Raw genomic sequence first — 22577 nt, 5'->3', positions numbered from 1 at the left:
ATGCACTAAGGAACGACATGATGAGATACCCTAAGGAACAACTTGAGAAACTTTAGGGTATGACTTGGGAAGCGTCAAATCATCACTTAGATTATCACTAGGTACAATTTGAAATGCATTAAGGGTATAAACATTTACAATACCTCAATGTACGAACTGAAATTCTCAAGGAACGAGATGCCCTAAGGAACGACTTGAGATACTCTAAGGAACGACTTGGAAAACTCTAAAGTATGACTTGTGAAGCATCAAAACATGACTTGAAATGTCACTAGATACAATTTGAATGCACCAAGAGTATAAACATTTAAAATACCTCGAGGTACAAACTGAATTCTCAAGGAATGACTTGGGATGCCCTAAGGAACGACATGAGATGCGCTAAGAAACGACTTGAGAAACTCTAGGGTATGACTTGGGAAGCGTCAAATCATGACTTGGAATATCACTTTGTACAATTTGAAATGAACCAAGGGCATAAACATTTACAATACCTCGAGGTACGAACTGAAATTCTCAAGGAACGACTTGGAATTCCTTAAGGAACGACTTCAAATACTCTATGGAACGACTTCATAAACTCTATTGTACGACTTGGGAAGTGTCAAATCATGACTTGGAATGTCATTAGATACAATTTGAAATTCACCAAGGGTATAAACATTTAGAATACCTTGAGGTACGAACTGAAATTTTTAAGGAACGACTTGGGATGCCCTAAGGAACGACATGAGATACCTTAAGGAACGACTTGAGAAACTCTAGGGTATAACTTGGGAAGCATCAAATCATGACTTGCAATATCACTAGGTACAATTTGAAATGCATCAAGGGTATAAACATTTACAATATCTCGAGATACAAATTGAAATTCTCAAGGAACGACTTAGGATGCCCTAAGGAACGACTTGATATGCTCTAAGGAACGACTTGAGAAACTAGAGGGTATGACTTGGGAAGTGTCAAATCATGACTTGGAATGTCACTAGGTACAATTTGAAATGCACGAAAGGTATAAACATTTAAAATAATTCGAGGTACGAACCAAAATTTTCAATGAGCGACTTGGGATGCCTTAAGAAACGACTTGAGATACTCTAAGGAACGACTTTAGAAACTCTAGGGTATGACTTGGTAAGCGTCAGAACATGATTTTTTATATCACTAGGTACAATTTGAAATGCAAAAGGGGTATAAACATTTAAAATAATTCGAGGTACTAACTAAAATTTTCAAGGAGCGACTTGCGATGCCCTAAGGAACGACTTGATATATTCTAAGAAACGACCTGAGAAACTCTAGGGTATCACTTGGGAAGCTTCAAAACATGACTTGAAATGTCATTAGGTACAATTTGAAATGCACCAAGAGTATAAACATTTGAAATACCTCGAGGTACGAACTGAAATTTTTAAGGAACGACTTGAGATGTCCTAAAGAACGACATGAGATACGCTAAGGAACAATTTAAGAAACTCTAGAGTATGACTTGGAAAACGTCAAATCATGACTTGGAATATCACTATATACAATTTGAAATGCACCAAGGGTATAAACATTTACAATACCTTGAGGTACGAACTGAAATTTTCAAAGAACAACTTGAAATACATTCTCAAGGAACAACTTGGGAACAACTTGAAATTATGAAGTTCCCAAGTGACATTTCAAATGCATTCCAAGTCATGTACCTTAAGTTATAACTTAAGGTATGAACCCTTGAATTATAATCCCAAGTTATAATTCAAGGGTTCATATAACTTTACTTTTTTTTGTCATTAAAAGATCATATAACTTCACTCACACCCAAATAGTGTTACGAGTTCATTTTCTCTTTTATTTTCTACTCTTAGATAATAAATACATGGCTAAATTAAAAATCAAGCAAAAATAAATAAAGAAAAAAATAAACAGAGGATCTTATTCTATGTCAATGAGGTTCAAAAACCTCAAGGCCAACGCTAAATGTGGGATTATAACTTGGCAACGAGTTGTGTTTTTACGGGTTCGTGTCATTTCATGTTCGTGTGGTGTTAAAAATTTCTCAATCTGAATACGACCCGTTAAGCAAATTGGTGAAAAAATGCCAATACAAACACGATACTAAAAAAGAACAAGTGAACACGACACGACTCATTTCACCCGTTAAATTAAATTATTACTTATATTCACATATTGAATATTAGTTGACTCGTGTTAACCCACCATACCCATTTCACACATCAACACATGTTTCACCCATTATAAAAATAAGTAAACTATAATTTTTCATACAAAAACAAATAAATAAATCAAGAAACTACTAGAGGACAAAATACTTTTATTCTTAATGGGTCCAAACGGATTTAACAGGTTTACACGAAAATGACCCGTTAGCTTAATGGGTCCACATAATTTTAACAAGACACAATAAATCTTAACCTAAACACTAATTTTTTCATGTGAAATGATATTGTGTTAACAGATGGAACGTGTACAATTTGATAAGGTCATGAAACCCATATGCATGTACATTTTTACGGTTGGTGGATGAGTCGTTACTTCACATGTGCCCCCTACACTGCCATGCATGCATGCATACAAATTAAGGTACACGTGAAGATACATCTCAGGAAAATCTTACACCGGCTAGCTAGCTAAACACTGGTAGATAGCTGTGGGACAAAGCTACCCAATAAAATCAAGAAAATGAAAGGCTATCCCAAAGAGGCAATGGCATCTGGCTTCTCATAGTCAATTTTCAATGGCTTAAGCATTTAACTTTCTAATTGGCATAGGATGTCATATTGCTTTTTCAACCTGAGTGGTGAAACTATGTAAGGGCGAACGGGGTCTATTGTTTTATACATCAAAATAGACGTTTTGAAACTCTTTTTGTGTAACATAGAGATAAAATATTCGACGAAATATATGTCTCACAAAAATTGAAACCTACCCTTACAAAAACTCAAATCTAAGTTGTAAGAGACATTAAATAGTATTTATTGTACCACCCCATCCAAAGTCCTCCTTTACAAACTCTGATATCTTGTAGAGTTGTATTATTATTCATTATTATATATTATCATCCCCCACCCATTCACGTGCAGGGTGGGTCCCACAACCCCAGACCTCCAAACTCCATGTCAAGTTGATGATGGGTATCATGGTATGTCAATCTTCGACAGTACTCTCTCCCGCTGTATTATTTGTGGTAGTGGGCCACAAACCTAACACATGATGTGGATCAGGGTACGTACTAGTTTATTGTGAAGTGTGGAGGGACCATTAGGTCCATTACCATATATATAGTAATCCTCATTGGGGGCTCCCTTGAAAAATAAGTGTGGACAACGACTTTTATTCAGTACGCTGTCAAAAAGTTTCTCACGCAGTATCCTCTCATCGTAATTTTGAGCATTTTTCATTTGACAAATTTATGCCAATTAGAAAATTAGAGAGAACTTCACAAAAAATATGGGACAAGATTGACAATGAAGTACTCATCATATACAATGGTAAATATCCAAATCCAATCGGGAAGTCAAGGTTATGTTTGTTTTGTGGTTTTGACACTAGTTGAAAATTTGAAGAGCTTTAGATCACATCAGAAAATAAAATATAAGGTTTTAGCTAGGCTTATCTCACCCATACTAATTGATTTTATGTTAGATACTTCAATTAAAAATGAATATAAGACTATTTTCACATATTTGATATATAAGTGCAAAATAATTAATTTGAGTTTTGCTTTCACGTGGGTATCCGAAATCCACAAATGAATGTCGTGTATTGAGAAAAAGAAAATGAAAAGAAAGGGATTTCTAGGTTTTCTATTTACATTGCTTGGTTTTAACTTTATAATAAATAAAACTTTATCTTTATACTTATGCTTCCAAAAAATAATTGGTTGGTGTACGTACATCGTGATTCAAACATTCATTCACTTCCAACATTTTCAAACATTAGAATAGGAGGCTGGATTTCATGTGTTTCTAAAAATCTCATTCCCAAAAAGTATGAGATTCGTAGAATCCAATTTTACAAAGCAAACATAATCCAAACGTCATGTAAGTACCCAAGGTTGTATAGGGAAATAGGAAATACCCCAATTCCTTCCCAACTCAAAGTGTTTATAGGATGGCTTGGCTTTTCTCTTAATCACGGGAAACATGTATATATGCAGTTTTGCTTAGCTGGTCATTGCCCTTATTAGAATAAGCAGGCCTACTCACATTGATGATGTTGATTGCCTATTTATACAGATGCACTCCACTATATATATTATCATGTTTTGCACATAAAGAGAGAGAGAGAGAGAGAGAGAGAGAGAGAGAGAGAGAGAGAGAGCTCTTTTATATATATTAATTTCTATGTACACATGGTGTTGTTGAAATACATGTACCAATAATTAATGGCTTGTTTGGTATATGGATGCTAATACAAGAAAACCCTTTTTCCTTTTTCCTCTTTAGCTTTAAATGAGAAAGTGAGAGGTTAGTGGGTGGGTGCATGAGACAATATGCATCAATATGAGATCATAGAGGATGGGAGGTTTGCAATTTAAGCACTACACGTACACTATAATTTAGTGCATTAAATGCTAAGTAGGACCATTGGCTGCTAAGAATTTTCATGCTTAATTTGAAGCCTCCACTGACCACTGACCAGTGACCACTAGTTAGTTTCACGTCTCAAGTCTCAACAGAACTTAGAATCAATGAAATCGCATGGAAACAAGAGGAGGGTATTGAAAGTATATATGTTACTTAATCTGAGTTGTGTTTTGGATGGATGTGCCAAAAATTGAATAATTAGTTTCGGATTATATAGCAAGCAGTGCATGCAGTCTCTGTGTTACAAAAGGGCAAGAGCCAGATCGAGAGCTAATTTTAAAGAGGTGGACCATGGGAATCACGCACTTCTTAGTGCTTGGTAGCTTCAATGTGTTGTTCTTATTCATTTTTAAGTTAACTGCTCTCTGTCTCTCTCTGTCTCTCAAGAATAATGTATCAACATGTGCCTAACATTCTATAAAGTAGACATTGTAAAAATAAAGTTTGAAAAAGAAATATTCAACAACAAAAGAGAGCAAATGAAAACCTTCATAGGCTGTCCATTAATAAAAGAATGAGTATATGACATGTTGTAAGTTTGAATTAGTTCTTGCATGCTCAAAAATAATCGAGTTTACCTAATTGGGAGAATGCTCTTTGCACTCCACGGAAAGCTTCATGCACCTCTAAAGCTCTAAAGAGTGCAAATAACAACACCATTATGATCTTGTGTTCTCGATATCACTTCTCGAAACATGAGATTTGGGCCTAGACCCACTTTTGGGCCTTGGCTGATTCTTTTAGACAGGCCCATGCGACTAATTATTAACTAAAAGAGTCCGACTTCTACTTACCCATGGTCATTCTAAGTGCAGGCTGAAGCCCACTAGGGGTGACATGTTTCAAATTGGGCTATGGTTGGGTCAAGATATAAATTTCCTTGACTATTGCTTTTATTTATTTTTTTTTTTAGAGGCCCTGACTGTTTAGTCTGTTTATATTTCAGACTCAAAAAAACTCATTTCCTGTCCAATTACTCGATGATGTTCCTCTTTTGTTGGACAAATAAAAGAATTTATACCCACAAGTACAACACCACCTAATGAAAGGCCATAGAACAGAAAAAGAGCCCAAGGGCCCAAACGAAGGTAAGAACTAAGAAGCCACAACCAAACCCAGAAGCCCACAACAAGCATGAGTGCATGGCACATTAACTAGCAACTGGCACAGAGAATGATTTATGATACCATTGGATGCTAATCCTTGCCTCATTTTTATCATAAATCATTCTAAGGACTAATACATTAGTACATTACATTACTTTTTCTTTTTGATAGAGGTACATTACATTTCATTATTACAGTTTGAAATTTCTTTCTTAATGCAAGAGGAAAAAAAGCATAGTGCACCAATGAGTGGGTTAGAAAGAGTATGGGTTATCAACTAGCCAATACTTTAGTGATATTTCTCTCTCAAACATTATAGAGGTTTTAAGTCAAAATCTCTCATCTTTCAAATAAAAAAGAAATATGTGTTAAACAAGAGCTAAGTAAGGGATTTAACTTATCCCTCAAATGAAATCCCTTAGGTAATCACTTCTACTATATTTGTTAAACTTAAACCTGCTAGTTAAGCTTATAGGTTAAACACTTAAGTAATTTTCAGGATCATTAAATGAATTGAAAAAATCTAAAGTTAGCTTCTTTGTTTCTCAAATGAAGTCCCTTAAACTAGCACTTCTGCTATATTTATTAAACTTCCTAGTTTTTATTTTTGATAAATATTAAACTTGCTAGTTAAACTTATTGGTTGATGAACCCAACTCAATTAAATTCAGATAACCCAACTTTAATTAAAAAAATATTTGCGAGTTAAGTTTAATTTGAACCTATTATTTAAAACAGATCATATTATTTTCGAGTTCGAAAAAATCTAAAGTTAGCTCCCTAACTTGTATGCCCTGCTTGAATTACAAATCCTAAGTCATTACACACCCGACCTTCTTATCTCTCAATACCAATTTAATAAGAGCAAATTACAACTTGTATCTTTGAGGTTTAGGGAGTTTTAAAACTTGCACTATATCGTTTCAATTTTTTCAAGTTAATACCTAACGTTTTGATTTACTTACAATGAACTATTATCGTCTATCTGATTGTCTAATCAAACATTAATTTATGACAGTTGCGGGTCCTACATTTTGTTGCTTTGTAAGGCCGAACAACCTCTCATACTGCCCTATAATAAGTGTTTCAGTTGTTTATGAATTTTGGATTTTTGAATGACTTTCCAAAATCTATATTAAACTTGATGAATTGAAAATGCACATGCAGAGAGGTCATTCGGTCTTACAGGTTGGCAAAAATGTGAGACTCGCAACTGTTAAGTTATTAATTAACGTATAATTAGACAATAAAAATATGACAATAATAAATTATAAATATATCAAAACGTTAAGTACTAAATTAAAAAAATTAAAACTATAAAGTATAAGTTGTAAAACACCCTAAACCTCATGATGCAAATTGTAATGTGCTCATTTAATAGACTTCTCATTCATCATTACCCCAACAATGCCCTTCACATGACCATCATTGGCACAACATCCTCAATCTCCACCACAATTTAAAATTAGTTTTTTTTTTTCAAGTTTTCAGATTTAAATATTTAACAGTGATATTTTCTTATTAGGGAAAGAAATAAAGCCATCTTTATGGTCAGAATTTTAACATTGAAGCAAAAAAGACCGATTCATACGCTATTCTTGTACTATAAGTTTATAACTACCGATTAATTAATTAGATCCTAAGCAAATTCTTTTTTTTTTTTTTTTGGCCACTTGATCCTAAGCAAATTCAAAGCTCTTAAAACTTGACCGCAAAAACAGACCGTCCAATGACCAGTCAAAAAGCACCCCCCGAATATTCCGTACCTGATCCGTTCCTGTCCATCCAGGGGTATTTTCGTAATTCACTAACCCTTTTTATCAGGGAAATTGTAAAGATCCACCGTCCGATCCCACATCGCATCCCCTCGACGGCCACAATTCAACGTTTGACTGAGGTACAATAAAGAAATAGTTAGGGCTGGAATGATTGATTGTCTTCGGTCCAAGTTTGACCGAAGAATCAAAAACCCAAAAAAAAAAACAGCTAACAAACAGAGGGATAAATTATAGAGAGAGAAGAAACAAAAACAATTCTAGAGAGAGAAAATCTGAAAATTCTTTAAGAGAGAGAGAGAGAAAGGGAGGTTGTGAATTTTTCTTTCTTTTCCTTTGATTCTTTCGGTTTTGTGGGTTTGGATTGAATCAAAGGGAGAGAGAGAGAGAGAGAGAGAGAGAGAGAGTGGAGGAGAGAGAAAGCTTTGCATTTCTCTCTCTTCTTTAACTTTATTCATTTTCTGGGAAGAAATTAGGGTTTGATTTGGTTTGGTTGGGTGTTTGTGGGTACTGAATTGGGGAAAACGTAAACGGAGAAGCAAAGAAGATGAATATGATGCGTCGGCTCAAGAGCATTGCTTCGGGCCGAACCTCTGTTTCATCCGAACCTGTAAGCTCAGTTTCGATTGATTGGTTTGTTTTTTAATTTTGTAATTTTTTTTTTGCTTTAGAGCGTTTGAGCTTGTTTGCTAGCTGGAAAAGTGGAGGAAAATGTTAAATGTTGTGATTTAGGCTGTTTTAGTTTTTCTAATATTTGAAATGTCAGGAGCTCGCCTCAGGTGAGATTTAGTGGGTGTGCAAAACACGGTTGAGGATTTTTTTTTTCTTACTATATAACAAATATTTAAAATACTTGTTTTTTTTTTACACAAAGATGTTAGCTTTTATTGTCCTCACAAGTTTTTTGTATTTGGATTTATTTGATTAGTATTTCTATATTACATGTGTGTTTTTTGTTGGGTTATTTGCAATCTTATTCGCATACTTGATTCGGGTTTTAATTGTTGATTTGATACATTTTATATATGGGTTCCTTGTCAGTGTTGGTTAGCACTAGGTTATTCTTACTTTTGGTTTTTCATGCTGCTTTGCAATTGAAATTATTTGCGAGCATTGGATTTCGTTGTGTTACTTCACATAATGGTGTTTCAAAATGATGGTTCAACTGACCGTTTTTGGTTTTTAGTGGGTCACATGCAGTGCTCAGTTTGTATATGAATTTTATTTTTGTATGTGTATCAAGTCACAAGAGGTGCTGCTAGCCCATGAGTGGTTTGGGTTTGCACAGCAAGAATGTCATTTAGACTAGCATATTGGATTTCTTCTTATTTCCTGGACAAAGGACCAATTGTAGTAAATTCCTAAACTTGAGGAATGTGTACAATCGTTGAGTTTTGAGATCATTTTAGCATGTTTTTGTCCCATACTTCTATTCTGCAGATTTTTTTGGATGGCTTTTAAAATGTAAGGTTAGCAGTGGGATGTTTTGCTGGAATTTAAAGTCTCTCTTATTTATGTTGATGCCGTCATCTTTAGTACTCTCCTAATTTTGATGTAAAGATCTATGGAATTATAATAGTTGTAAGATGATGGAGGCTATGTGGGTTCTTTTTGCCATCATTTAGGATATTTTAGTTGCACAATCTTTTATTTTTTGATCTTTTATACCCAAGAATTTTCTTTTTAGGGTGTTGATTCTAGCAAGAGAACGAAGGTTGATCAAGAAACTGAAAAGAAGGATATTGAACAGTCAAATACTGTCAAGGGAATTGCCACTGGTCTAGAGCAGCATATGGCTTCAACATCACTGGACACTGTTGCAAGCACGTCCAATGTATCTTCAGTAGCTAAGGCAGAGGCCAAAGAAGAAAAAACTAGCCATGATCAGCTTCCCAAAGAAAAGCCTGAAATAAAAATTAGAGATGAAAATGTCAACGACCAGGAAGAAAAGGTAATTTTTTCCTTGTAATCTCTCTCTCTCATTTCTTCATATATTTATATAATAATTCTGCTACTATTTAATGTAAAAAGCTAAGTTTTAAACAGAAAATCAGGACCCGTTACCAAGTAAATGGTTGTAAATTTTCCCTGCGCAGGATATGGAAGAAACTGTTATAAATGGTAATGGAACAGAAACAGGTCATGTAATTGCAACGACAGTAGGTGGTCGAAATGGAAAACCTAAACAGGTGATTTAATTTCTCTGGTTTAGTGCTTCTGTATTTCTCTATTTCCTCCGAATTTCATGGTTTTGAAAACTTAATAGTACCATACTACAAATTCATCATTTTCGGATTTTTTTAACTTCTCTGTGCAAGATTCTTTTTCCTCTGGAACCTTTGGCTGATTTATATGCTATTCTCACATGTTATATTGTATTTGAGAGCAATTATTCACAATGTTGTAATAATTTTTTCCTATTTGGTTGCAGACAATCTCTTATATGGCAGAGCGTGTAGTTGGCACTGGTTCATTTGGAGTTGTCTTTCAGGTACTGGGGATTATTTGCATGTGTTCATTATTTAGGTTTTGGTGGTTCTTTCTTCACTGATACAGATTTTGAAGTCAATTTTTTCCCTTTCTAACTATACTTTGTGTTGTAGGCTAAGTGTCTGGAAACAGGTGAATCAGTTGCAATAAAGAAGGTGCTGCAGGATAAAAGATATAAAAATAGAGAACTTCAGGTCATGCGCTTACTTGACCATCCCAATGTTGTTCAATTGAAGCATTGTTTCTTTTCAACTACTGAGAAGGACGAGCTGTACCTTAACCTTGTCCTTGAGTATATACCTGAAACTGTTTACCGAGTTTCAAAGCACTATATCAGGATGAACCAACATGTTCCCATTATTTATGTGCAATTGTATACATACCAGGTGAATTTTGAATACGCCTTTATTGCCTTCTTAGCGGGTTTTGAGGTTATTCTGGATAATAACTTTTATTGTTCTTGCTTTTGTAGATTTGTCGTGCATTAAATTACTTACACCATGTTATTGGTGTGTGTCATCGTGACATTAAGCCACAGAATTTGCTGGTAAGATTTTCTTACAATTTTTATCTTTTTGAATTTGGTGTTGATCATGGATGAACTGGAAATAGTTTTTTTTATTAACAGCAGTCTGACTTGGTACACATAGACACAATACACATCCTTTAACTTGGGATTAACTACCCACTCAATTTGGAGTCAAAACAAAGAACTTCCACTTAACAAAGGGGACAGATACCACCATACTACAAGGGCTGGTGGTTAGCCTTACATATGATATAAGCACCAAAGTTTTGAATGATACAATTAATTGAATAAAGAGTGCATGTCGGTAGTTTAATTTTTTGACTATGTTTTGGGTTCAATTGGTCTGAAATTGTATCTTTAATCACCATACTGAGGTTGAGGTTGTGATGCAAATTGCAGGTGAATTCCAACACTCATCAGCTAAAGATATGTGATTTTGGGAGTGCAAAGATGTTGGTATGTTTGCAAGCCTCTGAATTTGAATTTGAAGGTGCTTTGATTGTATTATTGGACTTATGAGTTCTTTTATTTTCTCACTTTTAGGTGCCAGGTGAAGCCAACATATCATATATTTGTTCACGATATTATAGGGCTCCAGAACTTATATTTGGGGCTACAGAATATACCACTGCAATTGATATGTGGTCTGTTGGTTGTGTATTTGCTGAGCTTCTTCTTGGACAGGTGAGTGTTTATAAGCAGGCCAGATTTTTATCTAAATTGTACAAATGTAAGTTTGTATTGCTTGTGGGGATGCCTGGGCAGGACTTTCTTTAACCGGAGAATGTGCTCTCTTAGTCTGCTTTCACTTTTTTTGTTCTTTGGTAGTTTCTTCTTTAAATTTTTATAGAGACACATGGCTATTTCTGATCTGCTGGGTCTTGCATCATTGCAGCCGCTGTTTCCTGGGGAGAGTGGTGTTGATCAGCTGGTGGAAATTATCAAGGTATTGTATATATAGCCCATTTGTTTCTTGTTATGGTGATAGTTTTGTTATTTTGCATTCTCAGTTTTTTTTTTTTGGGAATCATACTAGATTCTTGGGACACCAACCAGAGAAGAAATAAGATGCATGAATCCAAATTACACTGAGTTTAAGTTTCCTCAGATCAAAGCTCACCCATGGCACAAGGTCTGTTCAGTATTTTAATATAAGAGTATTTATGATTAGCTCTTCACCAGTTGGATCATTGGATGTGTATTTGTGTTAGCAAAAATTCTTATTGTGCTTGTAATCTTCAGATATTTCACAAGCGAATGCCCGTTGAAGCAGTGGATCTTGTGTCAAGGCTGCTCCAGTACTCACCAAATCTACGTTGCACTGCTGTAAGAAAATCAAATTGCTTTTGATAAATTTTGTTTGAGCCTTGTGGAATTGACTGGTGGCATTGCTGCTGTAGCTGTTGATTGGTATAATTGTCTTAGGCATAGTGTTACACTAAAACACATGGGTGCTGGCAATGAATACGAATGGGAATGTGTATTGAAGTGTTACTTATCTTTTTAATGTATGAGATTGTTTCATCTATTATTGCTGGGAAGTCTAGCATCCTAAATTGTTCCTGGTTTTCAGTTGGAGGCATGTGCGCACCCTTTCTTTGATGATTTGAGAGACCCAAATGTAAGCTTGCCTAATGGACGAGCATTACCTCCTTTGTTCAATTTCACAGCTCAAGGTAAGCTATTGCACCATACCATCCCCATCCCAGTTGTTTTGGTTGTGAACTCTTGCCTCAATATGGATGTCAAATGCCCTGCAGAATTAAGTGGTGCATCCACTGAACTCCGACATCGTCTCATCCCTGAGCATGCTAGGATTTAATTACTGAACCTGAGGGGGTCACATAAGTACACGATGTAGATGCGTTTTTGATTGCTTGGATGCTCACATGAGCCATGCTGCCTTGCACCCAAAGAGTGCTGTCTTTTGACCTTTTCAGATCAGTCGTGACAGAACTATGGATTGGCGATTAGTTCCTGGCGGGCTGTTCGTTCAATTGGATCTTGCGGGTGGAATTTTCAGGCGGGTGGAGTGGGACTGCTTGGCAAAGAGATTCCAACACTTAGTTTTTACAATGTGACAATATTGTATGCCTTGACTATGAAAGATGAGTTGTTACATAAATGTTAATCATTTTTCTCATATATAGTTTAATGGGTTTTGTGGAGACTTAACTTGGTGGGATCACTTAGATGAGTTAGGTTCCCATTGTATACTTTTCCACTGTTACAGAAGAATTCAAATATCCGAGTTGATTCTTGATCATCCTTTTCTCCTTTTGCTGATCACAATGAATAGAACGATTTCAAATTTGAATTGATTATAAGTTTGTATGTAGAATTGTAGACGAATTTGGCATGCTCGAAAGCATAATCTACCATACCAACTTAAAAGACCAAGTGACCAACCCAATATGTTAACAATTTGAATGAAAACAATACAGAGGTTGATGATTTCCAATTTTCCATATATATTAGCACCAGAAAATCACTTATGGGTAATTAAATTAGAGTGAAACAAATGAATTTTTTTTTTCTCTCCCTCACTCAATACAATGGCGCACCTCAAAAATAGATGGAGATCAACAAAGGCAAGGCACATTTGCTGGTGATTTTTTTTTTTTTTTTTTCTTTCAGTTGCCATTTGCAGAAGATGCAAAACACTTGCAATATGTGGCACAATAGCTTGCATCTTGGTAGGAAGATACATTGAGGTCCTTCAAGCTTTGGGATTAGCAGCTGCAAGTCACTTTCAAAGTACATCCCTGCCATATAAACACAACTAATCATATAAAATGTTTTTGAAGCCTCAAATCTCAAATACATGAGCCAAAGAGGCTTTTGAATGCCGAACATGACAAAATATGTCATATGACATACCCAGGCAAAGATTCATCCATGTTTAAGAATATTAATTTTGTAATACCATACTTATCATGCACAAATTGCATCATGCTTGGAAATAATTAGATTATAACCTAAATTCATGAAAATTTGGCTTACGGCAAGGAAATAATTGGATTAAACTACACATTGCTGCATACAGATAGCATCGTATTTAAATCTCTTATCCTGTATGGTCAAGATATCCTGCACTCAAGTGTAATGAATCAGAATCCTCAACACATGATGATTTGGTGGAGTTGGAAAATTGTTTTTCACAATTGGATGAGGAAATCTCTTTGAGCAGTACATGAGAGTTCAAATGCACATATAAGATAAAGAAAGTATGCAAGCCACATTTGTAGATGCAGAAATAAGGTGCTTACAGAAAAGTGCTAGATTCTAGATAGTACACATCATATAGAGTATCAAGGATGGGATTCATTTTACCATTTTAAGTCGGTGCTTATTCAGGTTCCAGCAGTTTCAAATTTTCATCTGTGTCAAACAATTAGTTTTAGGTTTCTTCAGTGAAAATCCAGATCAACATAATCCAAAGAGATTAAAGAAGGGTGGGAAAAGAGAGGGAGTTGATGGTCTCAAGTCTCAACCTTAACAGTGTTGCAACCGGACAATTTAAAAGAAGGCACCGCAAACAAGCCATTTGATACCCTCACCAAAGAAAAGGCTAATGGATGAACGTTCTACCAATAGTTATCACAGGAACAGTTCCCCTCTTTGAAATGATGAAAACAATTTGAATCCCTCAATATAATATGCCGAAGAAAAACCTTTGAAATATATTTCATTGCAGTATGGCAATCTCCACAAACCCGGAGATTCTTAAAAATTCGTATTGGTGCCCCTGGTGGTGTGGTGAGAAGCCCAAAAGCAACAGCTAACTTCTCACTGTGATATGCTAGGCTAAGCTCTTTACCCTCTTTATCCATGTCATGAAGGGCAAAATTCATATCTGGCACGTATCCAGCTTCCCTGATTAACATCATGATCTCATCAATTTTTGAATATATTTCAGCTGTCCTTGAATGGCTTCTATCTTCAGACATAAAGGTGTGCACTTGGCTGTTCATCTCAATCCAACTGCATCCAGGCTCCTTAATAATTCCCTTTGATTTCATCAATCTTCTGATTCTTGCAGCATCTTCCCATCTAGCAGCTGCAGAATACATGTTAGATAACTGAACATAAGGCACAGCATTCATGGGCTCTAATTTAAATAGGTTCTTCGCTGCCCTCTCTGCCAGTTCTATGTTCCCATGTACTCTACATGCAGCAAGTAGTGCCTTCCATACAGTTCCATCTGGTTCCACAACCATTTGATTAACTAATGCCTCGGCCTCATTAAGCTTCCCTGACCGCCCTAAGAGGTCAATCATGCATGCATAGTGCTCAGGACCTGGTTGTATTCCGTAAACCCTATTCATCGATTCGAAGTAGTATTGGCCTTTTCCCAGAAGACCAGCATGGCTACAAGCAAATATCAAGCCAATAAAAGTAATGAAGTCCGGTTGTGTGCCAGTTGCAATCATTTGATCGTAAAATTTTAGGGATTCCTTTCCTCTACCATTCTGGGCATAACCAACTATTAAAGCTGTCCAACTAATCACATCTTGAACTTGCATAGAGTCAAAAACTCTGTTGGCATCTTCTATACACCCACATTTTGCATACATCGCTACAAAGGAATTATCTACTGATGGGGATGCTTGAAGGCCAGACTTAATAAAGTTTGCATGAATTTGTTGGCCAAACTCCAAAATTGTCAGTTCTGCACAGGCACTCAAAATGCTGGCAATTACAATTTGGTCGGGGTAGATCCCAGCAATTCTCATCTCACAGAACAACTTAATCGCTTTTTCGTGAGAACCATTGTGTACGTAGCCTGTGACCAGGGAGGTCCATGAGATAACATCCTTGCCGGGCATATGCTTAAACACCTTGAGTGCACTATCTATATTTCCCTGTTTAGCATACATATCAACAAGAGCATTGCCCACAAGTTGATAAACCTCAAATCCAGTCTTGACGATCAGACAATGAATAGACATTGCATTTTCCATGTCCTTCAGTGTAGCAAAGGAGTTTAGAACAGACGGATATGTAAAATGATCAATCTTCATTTCTCTTGAACGCATTTCTTTAAATAAGGACAAAGCTTCTTCTATGAACCCCTGCCTTACACACCCAACAATCATGGAGTTCCAAGAAACGATATCGTCAACCTCCATGCTTTTTAAAGCCTTCTTTGCACTAATATGATCTCCACATTTCGCATACATATCAATCAAAGCACTTTGAACAAACACATTAGCCCCAAAACCACTCTGAACAATGCATCCGTGCACCTGAGCCCCAAAACTATGCGCCAACACTGACGCAGAAGCTGTCAACACACTAGGGAATGTAAACTGATTGGATTCAACCCCTTCTGCTCGCATGTCGCGAAAACACTTAATCGCCTTAAACCCATCACCATTTTGAGAGTACCCAGTAAGCATGGCAGTCCACAGCACGTGATTTTTCCTATCCGCCAGAGTCTCAAAGAGATATTCAGCATCCTTTATGCGCTTGCACTTTGCATACATGTCAACCAGACCAGTAACAACAAAAACATTACTGTCAAACTGGGTCTTTATCATATATCCATGAACCAGTTCACCTCTTTGGAGCAAACACAAATTCGAACACAGCCTCAAAACACTTCCCAACGTGTACTGGCTTGGCCTTTGTCCCTCAAACTGCATTTGCCAAAACAACTGGAAAGCTTCACTTTCACACTCATTTCGACAGTACCCAGATATCAACGACGACCATGTGATGGAACATTTACTTGGGGTCGCATCAAAAAGTTTCTTAGCTTCAGTCAGCCTTCCTGACTTGGCATAAGCAGCTATCATGGTGTTCCAAGTAAACTCATCCCTGCTAGGCATTTTATCGAACAGTTGGCGGGCTTCATCGAGTCGACCAGATTTAGACAACTCAATTAGAAGTAAATTCGAGTCGAACCTAGACTGGGTTGAATCCACAATGCTGTGGGCGAAATGGGTTAACTCTCTGAGCTTGAATTGATAAACCTTATGGGCAAAATTCAAAGTTGTTGAATTTAATTTGTTCATAACCTAGGGCCTAGGAGGGGAGGAGGGAGGGGGATCGAAACCCGGTGAGGTTGGGGTAGCACAACTGCTTGGCCTACCCAAGTCCTCTTCTCAATGCCAGTTTTTTTGGTCATGAAGCTTCAAATTTTGCAAAATACAGCTGAGGCTTAAGAGTTAAGACCACCCCCAAGTGACAAAATTATTGAAAGAAATTAGAAAAATTCTTTGAATTTCATATCTTTTGTTTTTTTGTCTGAAGTCATTTTATCTGATACAGGCCCATGGATCTGTATTGGGCCGAAATAACTTAACATAGGCCCATTAATCCGAATTGGGCCGAAAGAACTTAATACAGGCCCATTAGATGATCTATGGTCCATACGCTCCCTTTTGTTTTGGCGGTGATAATAATGCCACCGAGATGAAGCGATTTGGCGGGAACTTGTTAGTGGCCCAGTGGCAGGAGTCCAGCAGACAGAGACAGCCAACGGGCGCGTGTGTTGTATGTACATCTTTGTAGCTTTCGGCTTAATTGGAAGGATGAGAGTCTCCCTTTTGTTTTGGTAATGAGTGTTACACAACACAAGTAGTGTTTCCACTTTCCCCTACGAGCCATGTAATGTTTATGTGAGCAGTAACCCCACCCATTACCCATCCCAACCTTTGTTTTCTTTCTTGAAGGCTCCTTTTATCTACTCAAAGGCTCAAAGCCAACTATTTTTGGTAGCCTCCATTGCAATGAAATGATCCACTTCGTTTATAATGGGATAAACTGTGATTCCGTATATATTTCTACTCTCTTCGAAATCTGAATTCAAACACATATAACCAAAAACAATTACAATTTCCTTTAGAAGTGAAAACGGACCGTGAACAGCAACTTTCAATCCCATTTGAATTCACTCACACACCTCAAAATTCAAAACAATCAGATACAAACAAAAGCAGCTTTGATCCCCAAAGTCCAAACAAACAACCCATCAAATCACTCTTTCAAAATTCCAACCCGAATGCACAAAGGAAAAAAACCCAATTCAGCTCCCACTTTTTATACCAGGTCACCTTCCACATCTTCTCTCTCTCTCTCTCAAGACCCAATTGCACAGACCCAGTTTTAGCTCCAAAATGCTTCAGCTTCCACCTTCAAGTTTTTCTCTTTCAGATGAATTACAGCAACCCATGTAAGTTCCATTTCGACCCTCCAAAAATCAATCATCCAACACCAAATTCACAAACCCACAAGCCCACAAATTTCGAACTCCCAAATCCCAAGAAACCCAATTCAAAGTCTTCATCTTTCTTTCTAGAATAGGCCATGGACACCTCGCCGCTCCTCGGCCACTCAATCGCCGACAACCTCCTCCGGAGCCGTCGGCTCGTGCGCCGCGCGCCACCGCCGCTACGCGGGGCGGCTCGGCTCCTCCGGCGCGCCAGCGGGCGCCGGATGATGCTCCGGGAACACTCGGTTCGGGTCCGAGAGAACGCCGCCGAAGAACTTGAAGGGCGCCAGAGCAACTGGGCCTACTCGAAGCCCGTTATAGTTTTGGACCTGCTGTGGAACTTGGCGTTTGTGGGTGTTGGGTTCACGGTGATGGGGTTGAGTGTAAAGGAGAAGCCTTTGGTGCCTTTGAGGCTTTGGGTGTCTGGGTACGCTTTGCAGTGTCTGGTTCATGTTGGGTGTGTGGTGGTGGAGTATCGGAAGAGGAGACGTGAGGTGGGTTTGGGTTCTTGGGAAAGTGGTGGGGGTGAGAGTTCGGTCTCTGGGAGTGATGCTGAAGATTATGAGAGTGAGCCGGGCGAGATTGATGAAGATACAAGGTAGAGTTTGAGTTTCTTTTTCTTTTTTTTGGTTTTAGGCTCAGAATGCAGTAAATGAATATCAAACTTAATGAAAATAATCTTTTTGGTTTAGGCCTTAGGTTTAGTAGTAGACTGATAGTATAGTGTAAACTTGTGAGCCTTGATTTAAATGTTGCATTTCTAGCAAAAAAAGAATCTTGCATGCATATTCAATTGGTTTTAATGTATGTAGTTATTTATAGTTTATGCATATGTTTGAAATGGAGGATATGGGAGGATTTTTGTTTGTGGGTCTAGTTGAGGTGACATGAAAAATGTCGTTTCTAATTCTCAGTGTAAGAGAGTGAGCGTTTTGGTATAGTGGAGTCTTTATGCTTATCATAAATAGTTACATAATACAATTCTTATCCTTATTCAGATATGTAAAAATGAGCAGGGTATGAATTCTATGATGTCTTTTAACTGATATTTAAATTCTGTCCTTCTTCTCTCTTTTTTTTCCTTTTTTTTTTTTTTTTTTAAGTTTGTGGTGAATTTGAAGTGAGACTGACTGATAGTTATGGTTGGCAATCTGTTGCGAATGTGATAATCTTCACTCGGGACTAATCTTTGTGTGGCTGCATGCCATGAAAATATATATAACTATGCTCGGTTTTTGCTGCAACAGTGTCACAAAGCACCTGGAGTCGGCCAATACCATGTTTTCATTTATTTGGTGGGTCATTGGATTCTACTGGGTGACTGATGGTGGCCAAACTTTGCTATGCGATTCACCTCATCTTTACTGGTTAAGCTTGAACAGATTTTCCTCTAAAGTGGTTTCTTTTGAGTAATTGCCTTAAGTGTGTGTGTGTGTGTGGGTGTGCGTGTTTTAACTACTTACTTACAGGTCTGTTTTGCAGGCTTTGTGTTACATTTTTGGCATTCGATATGGTCTTCGTCATTATATGTGTTGCTGCTGCATGTCTTGTTGGTATTGCAGTCTGCTGCTGTCTGCCATGCATAATTGCAATCTTATATGCCGTGACAGATCAGGTAGACAACCATGAGGAATGCATGCAGACTTTAGTGTTATTGTGTAGAAAGAGTAAACAATATAATCTTTCCTCTAAGCTTGTGACGTTCACCTGAAGCTAATTTTAAATTTTTAGCTCTTGTAGGCATAAATGAGACTTTACATGCTCTACATGATAATATAATATAGCATGTTGAGTAATAAAAGACAAGTGAATTAATCTCTTCAAGATATGTGCCATAAGCTCAGATTGTGGTAATATGTGAATGGAAAAACAATGATACTTGACTATGTAGCAATAGCTTGCTGGTCATAGTTGTGTTTTGTGATCTTACTAATCTGCATGTGTATTTGCTGACTCGCTTTTATTTGACATTAATCTTTATCAATGGGTTCTAAAGCTTGTATCAGAGAATTTGATCTGACTTTGTACTTTCTCATCCGTCCTCCCTCTCCTTGTGTAATTGGCACCAGTTTGAGTCCCTTGAAAGAGTTGATTTCAGCATTGATATAAATTTTTTATTTGAGTGATGAATCTAAAGGAAGCACCTACTTTTTCACGATATTGGAGCATTTTATTGTAAATAAATGTATATTGCTTGAGAACTCTCCCAAACTGCTGGTGAAACTGAGTCCTCTCTTAAATTTTTCGTGGGGGAGGACCATTATGAACTCCTTTTAGAAATATTCAAATTTTCTGGTGTGTTGTGCTGTGGGTTTGGACAGATGATTAATATTTTTTGAGTATTATTTGGATTAAAAAGAAACCAGGAAAACATCATGACCAAGGACTCATGGTTGTGTACACTGTTGCCTTGATGCATTGGATTGATTTTGTTTTCTATTTATGTCAAAGTTTGAGTTTTTTGCTAGCCACCCTAATCAGGGCGGCCTGTGCCATTTGACGGTACAGATTGAAGAACCAGTCCTTTCCATTTTCCATACAAATCTAGAGGATCCTTTACCTTGCATTGGGTAATTGGGTAATTGCTTCATTGGTAGATTTCTTAGGTTCTTTGCTAATGAAGGGGAGAAAAACAAAGGAAAAAATGTTTGGCTTCTTAATTAAATTTGCTCATTTTGCACCAATGAAATAATGCTATTCTACTCAATCATATGTATCATATCACGTCTGCATGAAAACAGGAGGGGGCTACAGAGGAAGAGATTGATAGATTACCGAAGTTCAAATTCCGCAGGATAGGCGATTTTGAGAAAGTTAATGGCGAGGTCCAAGAATCTTTTGGAGGATTAATGACTGAATGTGGCACCAATCCAAATGAGCACGCTATTTCCCGGGATGATGCTGTAAGTTGTTTTGTGCCTTTTTATTAGGTCCTGTCCTTTCCTAACTGCTTTATTGTTGTAATCTGTTATATAATTTTGACAGTTAAAGCCCCATAAGTGAGTCGGTAATCTGATTGTTGGTGCCACAGCTTTTGATCTTTGGACTTTCATTGGTATTCCTTCCCATCAACCCCCTCTCCTTGTCCAAAATTGTTTTTCAATAAAAAATAAAAAAAACGTAGAGAGAGCAAGAGAGAGTGGTCTGATTGCTTCCTAAAAGTAGGTGGGTTGGAGTTCTTGAATTTCCCAAAATTCATACCATTTAAAAATCTAAGGTTGAAACTTTACAATCTTGTGTCTGCATAACTAACATGCAACCAAGTGCTGGTTTGAGGTTTGATTTTACATTCCATCGCGGTGAAGAAGTTGATGAATAGACTGCCCTTATGACATGAATTTTTGTGGTAAATTGCAGGAATGCTGCATCTGCCTTTCTGCCTACGACAATGGTGCAGAATTACGCGAACTTCCTTGCCATCATCATTTTCACTGCACTTGCATAGACAAATGGCTACACATCAATGCTACCTGCCCTCTGTGCAAGTTCAACATTTTGAAGCCTAGTAACCAAAGTGGTAGGGAAGAAGTGTAAAACGGATCAAGTACTTTCTCTCAAGAGTGCTGCCGATCAAAAGCATCATTCCCTGGTTCTGTGTACACACATGGTGCTTCCTTGTTTCTTTGTATAGGCAACCGCAGGCACGCTCTCCATCAGCAAATGAATATCGTCAGTGTTGCAGCAAGTGTATCTCCATTTTTAAATGTTTTTTATTCAATGTTTATATATATATGTGTGTGTTGATGTCAACCAACTTGTTGTAATGTTGAAAAACAGAAATATAGTTTATGGTTATAATGCTCAATGTATGAAATTGAGAAGGGCCTGCACCTTTTGCCAAGAGCGACCAGTTTCAAGTATCATCTAGCTGTAGACTATGTATGATACCCGGATAACAAAAAATTATGTTACATATATATACAGAGAGAGAGAGAGAGATAATTTTTTTGTTAAGGTATACCTCATTTTAAATATAATGAGGTATGATTTGTGAGATCTATTTTACATTATAATTTGATAATCGAAGTCGTTTATCTTTTAAATTTTTGTATAAAAATTATTTGTGCCAAAAATTTGACTAATCGAAAATTATTTAACTATTTAATTAAAGAGTCATTATTTCAAGTGTTTATTAAATTACTATGTTATTTATTTATTTAATTACAATTAAATGTCTTAATGATTCTGATTTATTTAATTTTTTGCAAGTATGATCCTTGCATAGAGATTTAGAAAATAGGCGATTTCAATTATTGAATTACAATGCTAGGTGAGTCTTACAAACCATACTTCATTATATTTAAGATGAAATATATCTCAACAAAAGGGTTATATATATATATATATATATATATATATATATAAGAAGGATTCATGACATCATATTTTTTACACAAGTTTGCAATGGAGTCCAGTCCATATACAATTTCAACGATCCGAACCGTTTATTTTTTAGGTTTCCATTAAGGGGTCATCCTTGTAAAAAATTAGGTAAATCTAAAACCATTTACCATATAAGTTTAAGGGTCTGTTTGTCACTGCTTTTAGAATTGGTAAAAGCGCTTTTAGATTAGTAAAAACGCTTTTAGCTGCGTTTGACAGAAATAAATAAAATTACTTCTGGGTTATAAAAGCACTTTTAAGTTATTTTTGAGAAGCACTTCCAAGTGCTTTTACATGAAGCATTTGAAATTTTTATAAAAATTTATATGTGCTTATAAGCAGAAGCGCTTCTATCAAATGCACTACTGATTACAAGCGTTTCTAAGAAGCAGTGTCAAACGGGCCTTAAATGATTAACACTTCAAGTGTTTATTTTGTTGATCATTTAATTTTGTAGGTAAATGATTTCTGATTTACCTA

The 22577-nt window shown here is 36.7% G+C and overlaps 3 protein-coding genes across 4 annotated transcripts; 2 read left to right on the top strand and 1 right to left on the bottom strand.

Annotated features, from left to right (window-relative positions):
• Positions 1 to 7737: 7737 nt before the first annotated feature.
• On the top strand, positions 7738 to 12761 carry LOC147290675 (shaggy-related protein kinase theta-like). The gene is made up of 13 exons (XM_086237228.1): positions 7738 to 8086; positions 9164 to 9427; positions 9573 to 9665; positions 9908 to 9967; positions 10080 to 10352; positions 10439 to 10513; positions 10895 to 10951; positions 11039 to 11179; positions 11391 to 11441; positions 11532 to 11627; positions 11738 to 11821; positions 12069 to 12171; positions 12256 to 12761. The coding sequence occupies exons 1-13, from the start codon at positions 8024 to 8026 to the stop codon at positions 12315 to 12317; spliced, it is 1422 nt and encodes a 473-aa protein (XP_086093354.1). The 5' UTR covers positions 7738 to 8023; the 3' UTR covers positions 12318 to 12761.
• A 210-nt stretch (positions 12762 to 12971) lies between these two features.
• LOC147290674 (Tetratricopeptide repeat (TPR)-like superfamily protein) lies at positions 12972 to 16679 on the bottom strand. Of its 2 annotated transcripts, XM_086237431.1 has the most exons (3): positions 13990 to 16679; positions 13829 to 13876; positions 12972 to 13260 (listed from the first exon to the last, which is right to left on the bottom strand). In XM_086237431.1, the coding sequence occupies exon 1, from the start codon at positions 16513 to 16515 to the stop codon at positions 14083 to 14085; it is 2433 nt and encodes an 810-aa protein (XP_086093557.1). In that variant the 5' UTR covers positions 16516 to 16679; the 3' UTR covers positions 12972 to 13260; positions 13829 to 13876; positions 13990 to 14082. The 2 variants fall into 2 exon arrangements, with proteins under 2 accessions (XP_086093557.1, XP_086093558.1); XM_086237432.1 differs by lacking the exon at positions 13829 to 13876.
• A 796-nt stretch (positions 16680 to 17475) lies between these two features.
• LOC147290673 (E3 ubiquitin-protein ligase At4g11680-like) lies at positions 17476 to 21563 on the top strand. Its single transcript, XM_086237229.1, has 5 exons — positions 17476 to 18312; positions 18962 to 19081; positions 19197 to 19329; positions 20456 to 20617; positions 21072 to 21563. Exons 1-5 carry the CDS (start codon positions 17810 to 17812, stop codon positions 21246 to 21248), a joined length of 1095 nt encoding a protein of 364 aa, XP_086093355.1. The 5' UTR covers positions 17476 to 17809; the 3' UTR covers positions 21249 to 21563.
• Positions 21564 to 22577: the final 1014 nt, after the last annotated feature.

Source organism: Dryas octopetala, chromosome 3 (genome assembly GCF_963921425.1).
Source record: "Dryas octopetala chromosome 3, drDryOcto1.1, whole genome shotgun sequence".
Taxonomy (NCBI): domain Eukaryota; kingdom Viridiplantae; phylum Streptophyta; class Magnoliopsida; order Rosales; family Rosaceae; genus Dryas; species Dryas octopetala.
This window is presented reverse-complemented; position numbering and strand designations above follow the sequence as displayed.

Excerpts from the sequence above, each read along its gene's own strand:
- LOC147290675 (XM_086237228.1), top strand. The coding sequence starts at position 8,024 with ATGAATATGATGCGTCGGCTCAAGAGCATTGCTTCGGGCCGAACCTCT. Across the intron at positions 10,952-11,038 it reads TTGGGAGTGCAAAGATGTTG|GTGCCAGGTGAAGCCAACAT; the intron begins GTATGTTTGCAA and ends TCTCACTTTTAG. Across the intron at positions 11,442-11,531 it reads AGCTGGTGGAAATTATCAAG|ATTCTTGGGACACCAACCAG; the intron begins GTATTGTATATA and ends GAATCATACTAG.
- LOC147290674 (XM_086237431.1), bottom strand. The coding sequence starts at position 16,515 with ATGAACAAATTAAATTCAACAACTTTGAATTTTGCCCATAAGGTTTAT.
- LOC147290673 (XM_086237229.1), top strand. The coding sequence starts at position 17,810 with ATGGACACCTCGCCGCTCCTCGGCCACTCAATCGCCGACAACCTCCTC. Across the intron at positions 18,313-18,961 it reads GAGATTGATGAAGATACAAG|TGTCACAAAGCACCTGGAGT; the intron begins GTAGAGTTTGAG and ends TTGCTGCAACAG. Across the intron at positions 19,082-19,196 it reads GATTCACCTCATCTTTACTG|GCTTTGTGTTACATTTTTGG; the intron begins GTTAAGCTTGAA and ends TCTGTTTTGCAG.